General features: G+C 46.2%; 1 protein-coding gene across 1 annotated transcript; it reads right to left on the bottom strand.

Annotated features, from left to right (window-relative positions):
* Positions 1–8: 8 nt before the first annotated feature.
* On the bottom strand, positions 9–2,123 carry LOC109862898 (serine/arginine repetitive matrix protein 1-like; the record flags this gene model as incomplete). Its single annotated transcript, XM_020443068.1, has 1 exon — positions 9–2,123. A coding segment is annotated over exon 1 (2,115 nt), but the record flags the coding sequence as incomplete, so codon positions are not given.
* Positions 2,124–7,303: the final 5,180 nt, after the last annotated feature.

Genomic DNA, 7,303 nt, shown 5'->3' with positions numbered 1-7,303 from the left:
GCCAGTACCTCCCCCAGTAGGCCGCTCTGGGCTCCTTCCGGGGCGGTCAGGACCACCGCCGCCGATCGGGGTGGTCGCCCCAGCTTGGGCTTGGGCGGGGTGACCGGTTTGACCGCTCCCGCCTTTGCCCTGGCTGGCCCTTTGCTGCCCCCTTTGCCGCTAGGCGGTGTTAAGGGGACATCTTCGGGCGAGGGCCGCTTTTTCTTTCTTCCCACCACCTGGGACCAAGTGTCCTTAGAGGTGGTGGGGTCTGAGGGTTGCGAGGGGGGTGCGGGTTTACCGGACTTTTGCGTGGGCGGCTGGGGGGTGGCCTTAGCCACCGTACCAGTCCCCGGTTGCTGTTCGGCGCCCCTCCCCTTCTTGGCACCCTTCTTCTTCGTTTTGGCCTTTTTGCCTTTGGCCTTTGTGGACTCTCCTGTTGTCCCTGCGGTGGGCGTGGGGGCTGGCGTGGTCGCCGCACCAGGTGCGGTCTGGCCATCGCCCCCCGTTTCCACCGGGCCTCGTGTCCCTGCCCGTTTCTGGGCACTACCCCCCAGGGGGGGGCGGGTCTGTTGATCCGTGAACGCCTGGAAGAATTTGTCCAGGCGTTCCGTGATCATTTGGTCCATCCTTCTGGTGTGCTCCCGCAGAAGGGACTTAGTGTCCTTGAATTCTGCGGGACGCCCATCAGGGTGGACCTCTACTGGTGGCTGGGTTTCCAGGCCCCGTGATGGGGCCGGTGACTCCCAGCCAGTGTCGTTTGCCCCCGCCCTGGACGGTGATATGTCCATGCCCCGGTCNGACTCTAAACTGGGGTCTCGTGGGGGCACAGGGGGGGCTCGTTGGCGTCGNCGTCTTGCCTCTCTTTGAGGGAGAGGCAAGGGTTCCTCCACCGCCGGCTTAAGTGCCGGCGGCGGGTCCGCAGTTGCTGCGGCGGAAGCCTTGAGTGGGGCCATTTGCAGGGCCACAATCTTCCGCCGCATATCCACCATTTCCTCNTGAAGGGCTGTGAGCTCAGCCTTCTGCGAGGAGCTTTCTCTTGTGACCCTGTCCAGCTTTGTCTGGACAGAGTCCCGCTCCGCTCGTATGAAGGAGACCGTCTCCCGTAGCTCGGTTACATCGCCGAGCAAGCATTTGTTCTGTGCGTCCAGCCGCTGGATTTCACCACTGGTGTCCATGCGGCTGGCGAGCACTCTGACGGCCTCCTCCAGTTGTGTCGCTGCCTCCTTTAGGCCCTTCACATATGTCCCCTTTAACCGCTTTGAGGTTACGGCCATACGCACCACTGAGGCCGCCCATCTCGCAGAGTGTTTGACCACCTGCGAGGTGGGTAGGTCTTTCAACGCGACCTCCGGGGGATCCGTGCTCCCCCGTGCTGCCCCGCCCTGTTGTGAAGGTGGAGGAGATGCCGTGGCCGACGTTCGAGTCGCCACGCGATTGGCCTGTAGTTCTTGGGCCAGTTCCCGCTCCGCCTGCATTTCATCCTCCCTCTGTTGCAGGTCGAGCAGCTTTTGTTTGGCTGCAGCCAGCNCACGGTACTCTCCAGACGTTGGAGGGCGTCTGCCCTGGAGGGCCCTGCCTCTCTTTCTTTTCTCCCCAACCGATGCATCCCTCTTGGCAGGCNGAGGGGGGGGAGTTGGGACTCGATGCTCTGACTGAGCCCTCTTCTGGCTCACGGCGGCAACTTCGACCTCAGAGCCGGAGTCGCCCCGCGGCAGGGGTGTGGCTCCTGCGATGGAAAGTTTGCGCACGGAGACCCTGACGCTTGATGTCAAGGGGCCCGGCCCCGTTACCTTGCAGGATGAGGCCAGCTGTTCGGNGGCCATCTTCACCTCCCCGTCCGAGTCGTCCGAGATCCACGTGCCGCCACAGGGACGGCTCACGTGGGTCTCGGTTTCCCCGTCTCCACGGATAACTCTTCGGTTCTTCCGGGGGCGGAGAATGGGGGACTCACTCACCTCGCGAACCGGCAAACCGCCGGTCTTCGCAGACGCAGGTTCATGTGGTGCCNCTGCGGGGCAAGCACCACAAAGCCCGTCGTTTGATGACGACGGGAGGGAGCCCGGGACGGTAACTCCCTCGCGCCGGCAGCTGGGGGTCCGAAGCCCCTGCTGCGGTAAGGATATCTCTTTAATGTTCGACATACCCATAAAAATCATTAAAGTTGGTTTTATTTCGGTGTGTCCTTCACCTAGGACGGTTCCCAGCCAAGAGTAACGAGCCCGTCCTACCCGGGTTTTGAAGTCAGGGTTTTCCTTCCCCTAGTCCAGTGGCCGACCCGAAAGCGCCTATCGGAGCTGGACACCCCGGATTTGTACTCAGGGTTTACTCCCCTAGTCCGACTGCACCGTGGCTAACGGGGTCGGACGTCCCCGGATTTGAAGTCAGGGTTTACTCCCCTATCCCAGTTGTCCCCGTCTGTGGGGACTAACGGAGCTGAGAACTCCGGGTTTTTTATCGAGGTTTTCCATTCCTCTATTTCCCCTCTTAGTTCAGGAGCTCCCCGATGGCCTGTCTGGCATGGGTGACCCTGCCAGGGACTCAAAAGAGCCCCTGCCAGCATAGCCCATCGGATCAACGCTCCCCTAAGCCTGGGCACCACGTCAAGGTGGGGGAACCTCGCCCAGGAACCTAACCAAGCCTAACCTAACCTAACCTAACCGGGCGCGGGGTGGAAGTTAAACTGGTGTGGATCTCCGGTCACCGGGGAGTGATTGGAAATGAACGGGCTGACGCTCTCGCGAGGGACGCTGTCCGGTGCGGGAGAAACTCTAGTATTGGAATCCTTCTAGGTGAGCTGAAGAACTTCTGGAAGGCGAACCTTTAGTCCTTTTTAGTCCGAGTCGTTTTTGTGGTGTCGCAAAGAGGCGTGGTCTAGGGGCAGCTTTTACTGTACACGTGTTTTGTCTGATTCTCGTTATCCGTGGTTTGAGCCCTGGGAAGTGCCCCGCAGGGCGGTGGCTTTTCTGAGCTGCCTCTGTAACGGACACACCTCGCTCCAAGCAAGTCTTTACAGATTTAACATAGTAGAGTCGCCTCTATGCCTCCATTGCGATCTGGAAGAAACTCCAAACCATGTTTTCTAAGTCTGCCCTGCATACTCAGAACGACGAATATGCTTACGGGAGTCCTTGGTTCGGGCGGTTGGACAGCTTCCTCACCCTGTCGACTCCTTGATTATGTGCCTTCAAAGGGATGTAACTATAGCTGTAAGTCGTTTTATTTGTTCCATACCACTTTTTATTTAAGTTTTAACCTTTTACTGTGTCATCTTTTTAAGGTAACTAATCTTGTTGTCTTAAATAATTTAGTTTATTTTAATTTTGTTATGTCAGCGTACACTTCCTTTTCTTTTATTTAGTACGTAAGAACTGGCAATCAAACAGCTAATTGTCAGACTGACCTTTAATGTATTTTGCGCCACTTAACTCTCATTTTACTTTGCAGAAAGAAGGGTATTCGATTAAGTTTTAGTTTTAACTTTAATTTTAAGTTTAATTTTAGCGAGGTTTTTCCTTATTTTTATTTTTTTTCTTTGGCGTCTGCTCCGCGGAATGCCATGGGCACACAGCCGGCAGACGCGCGGGGGCAGCTGTACAACATGCAGTACCCCGAGGTGTACTACCCAAGTAACATGAAAACGTTCAGCGAATGTTAATTTTGTGTTTGACATGTTTTATGTTAGACCCCGAACACTGATCTAACATGTTGAACTAATATAAGTTTGAAATGTTTGTACCCAAGTAGCATAAAAACGTTCAGCGAATGTTACTCTTGTGTTAGACTCCGAAAACTGATCTAACATGTCGAACTACTACCCAAGTAGCATGAAAACGTTCAACGAATGGTAATTTTGTGTTAGACATGTTTTGAGTTCGACCCCGAACACTGATCTAACATGTTGAACTAATATAAGATTGAAATGTTCCTAAACGTACCTAAACGAAAAAAACATGATTTGCGACTGTTTTCTTGGATCCTGCATGTTAGTCTGAGAACATTCGGAGGACGTTTAGAAATATTTTAAACCTGTATACAAATTTAAGATTTACTCAAGTAGCATAAAAACGTTCTCGTAACATTCGGCGAACGTTAATTAATTAAATGTAACAAAATATATTTACAAATGTAACATAAAATATATTTGATTCAAATATAGCATTGTTTGAAACAAAAACTGTCGTGCTGTAAAAAAATTGTACTTTAATTTATAATAATAATAAATAATTAATAATAATAAGAGAAATATTTTTATCCACTGTTGCAAGGGTACATTACACTGCAATATTTTTAATAAAATAATAATTTAAAAAAATAATAATAAATAAAATGTGTACAAGATAGCTTGAGAATAANTAGATAAAAATAATCACATTCTAGTAAAGAATAAGTGGTCTCGCGGACTGAGTGCAGGGGCTGTGAATACAGAGGTCTTGAGTTCAAATCCTGCCATCATTTTAAAATTTTTTCAGATCCCAGTTTCTTTCAATAGAGTTCATTGGATGAATGGCGAGCTGAATCGGGCCTCCAAAACTTAATTCAAGTAAAATCTCGAAGCTGTGTAAAAAGGCAACCTGCGAAAAATTTTTTTATTCTCTCTGTGTAACGTTCGCCGAATGTTACGGAAACGTTTCAGTAAAACGTTCTGAGAACGTTTGCTGAATGTTAGGAGAATGTTAGTCCTGAGCGAACTTCTAACATAACAAAAACGTTTTTCACTGTTACTGTTCTAACATTCGCCGAACATTCTGAGAACGTTTTTATGCTACTTGGGTAAGCGTACTTACACTTTTAGTGCACCAAGTTCAGTTTATGTTATGCTGAACTGTGATACACATCTTAAGCAGATTCAGTGGTATCTTGCAGGGGGGTGAAGCGCGAAGGAGGCATCCTATCTTTTAACATTGAAAGATGATGAGGTACCAACCTAAGATAAATTATTTTTAATGTTTTTAACATTATTGCTAGCAAAAATATTTTGCGACAGAATAACAAAAATAAAATAAAAATAATTTCTAAACATATATTTTATAAAATAAAGAACTTCTAATAAATTATTTATTTTTATTTTCAACTAAAAATTAATGAAAGAAGTTTGGCAATAACGCAATTTTTTGGTTGAATAATTTGTGTTGGCAGCTTTGTAACACAGTATTCGACTCGATGATTTTGCATCGCTAATCTAAATATTAGTGTTGACAATGTCGTTTGAAATGTATAAATATAAAGAAAAATTTGTAAAAAAAGTGCAGATACTATGATACACCGAATAGCAAACGGAAAAAGAAGAAAGAAATTTGAGATACAGTCAGAACATGCAATAGCCTCAGTCTGTAGCATTGAAGACAATAGAATAGTAGATATTCAGCACATGGCAAATAACATGTATTGCTCATTTTATAAGCAACCATTGTTGTTACGAAATATTGAAAAAGATATTAATATAACATAATAAATATATTTTGAATTTAATAGATGCGTTCAGACACTTCAACTGTTGAGTGATCATTACTTGTGAGATAACTATTCCTCTAAAGCTATCACGATTCTAAAAGTAGGATCCAATCACAAGCGATGATCACTCAACAATTGAGTTGTTTGAACGCACCCAATGAAGTTAGTCGTCAAACATGTGTGTATATATTGGGTTGGTGGAAAAGTTCTGCGGATTCTTAGTATAAAATTTAAACACAAAATCGACATTTAGAAAAATTAATTTAATCTACAATGTGTTGACCGTCTTGATCTACAACTTGTTGCCAACGTTTCGGTAGGGCCTTGATGCCGCTCTCGTAAAACCCTTGAGACTTGTGGGCGAAAAAATCAACGAGGTGATTTCGGATGGCCTCCATTGAGTCGAATTGATGACCGCCAACATTGTTTTGCAGCGAGCAAAACAAGTGATGATCAGGCGGTGCAAGGTCCGGCGAATATGGTGGGTGCTGCATCAAATACATAGCAGTACTTTCTGTGGATGCAAATTAGTTTTTGCCACCGTTTGTGAAGACTCGCCCGGACCGCACCACGACTTCCGCCGCTTAATGTTGTTGTAGACAACCCATTTCTCGTCTCCAGTGATGATCCGTTTCAGAAATGGGTCTAGAGAGTTTTGTTTCAGGAGAGATTCACACACTAAAATCCGATCTATGATGTTCTTTTCGCTCAGTTCGTGCGGCACTTATACATCAAGCTTTTTCACCATGCCAAGCTTTTTTAATCGATCCATAACGGTTGTATGATGAATGCCGAAGCGCTTCGCAATCTCTCGAGTCGTTAAGTGTCGATCACTCTTTACTGTAGCCAGGAGTTGGTCGTCGTCAACAAAATTTGGCCGTCCAGAGCGTGGTGCATCTTGGAGGTTAAATTCTCCGGAACGAAAGCGAGCAAACCATCTTTCGCATGTTTCTGCGCTTAAGGCCAAGGCACCATACATGGCGCATATTTCGCGCTTATTCCGCCGCTTTATATCTTTTACGGAATAAAACCAGCAAAATATGGCAAAAATGCAATTTTTGATCTTCCATTTTAGTTGTATGCCGTACATGCAAAACACGTCCGACCAAAACAAACACTTCTGCCAAATGTCAAGCATAGTGTGACTTGTCAAAATATGTGCGGCAGACTGACATTTGAACAACATTTATTTTATATTTTCTGACACTAGTGTCATCTATTAAAAAATCAGCAGAACTTTTTTACCGACCCAATATATATATAAATTGCGCTGTTGCCACGTCTTCTGCTCGAAAGAGTGTAGTATACTGTACAAATTTAGAGTTCAATGATAATTACTTTACTAAATGATCGGTAACGTACCTCAAAACAAATACGAAATTATTCTTCGAGTATTTAACAATTACTACGTACGTTTTGTTTTTGCATCTCTGCATTTTTCTTATACTATTTTCACTAAAATAACGTCCACATATGCTGCTTCCCATAAAAGCTCTAGTTAATAACTTGAACTTCACAGCTTTATTTCTTAAGAAAATATTTGATAACAAATATTGAACAAAATTTAGGCAAACTTCTAAATCCCTAATTAATCACACTTCTAAATTTTGTTGCAATCGCTGCATTTTTTTGTAACCATTGAACCTCCTTAATCTACCTGATTTCCTACTGGAAGAAATACCCTATACATATCCCTTTGACTAGACTATAGTTCCCTTGTAATTTGTATTATCTCATTGTACAGTGCGGAGCACCATATNGTGCGCCGTGAGGAGAAGTAGTTCTCCTCCGGCTGCCTCCTACTAGCACGCGCCAGCGACCCGAGATTTAATCCATATGTACCGGCACGGTTACCGATGACACATACCGA

This window comes from Pseudomyrmex gracilis, unplaced genomic scaffold (genome assembly GCF_002006095.1).
Source record: "Pseudomyrmex gracilis isolate BER0280 unplaced genomic scaffold, ASM200609v1 scaffold_2585, whole genome shotgun sequence".
NCBI lineage: Eukaryota > Metazoa > Arthropoda > Insecta > Hymenoptera > Formicidae > Pseudomyrmex > Pseudomyrmex gracilis.
Note: the sequence above shows the minus strand (reverse complement) of the source record. Positions and strands in the feature narration are given on the sequence as shown.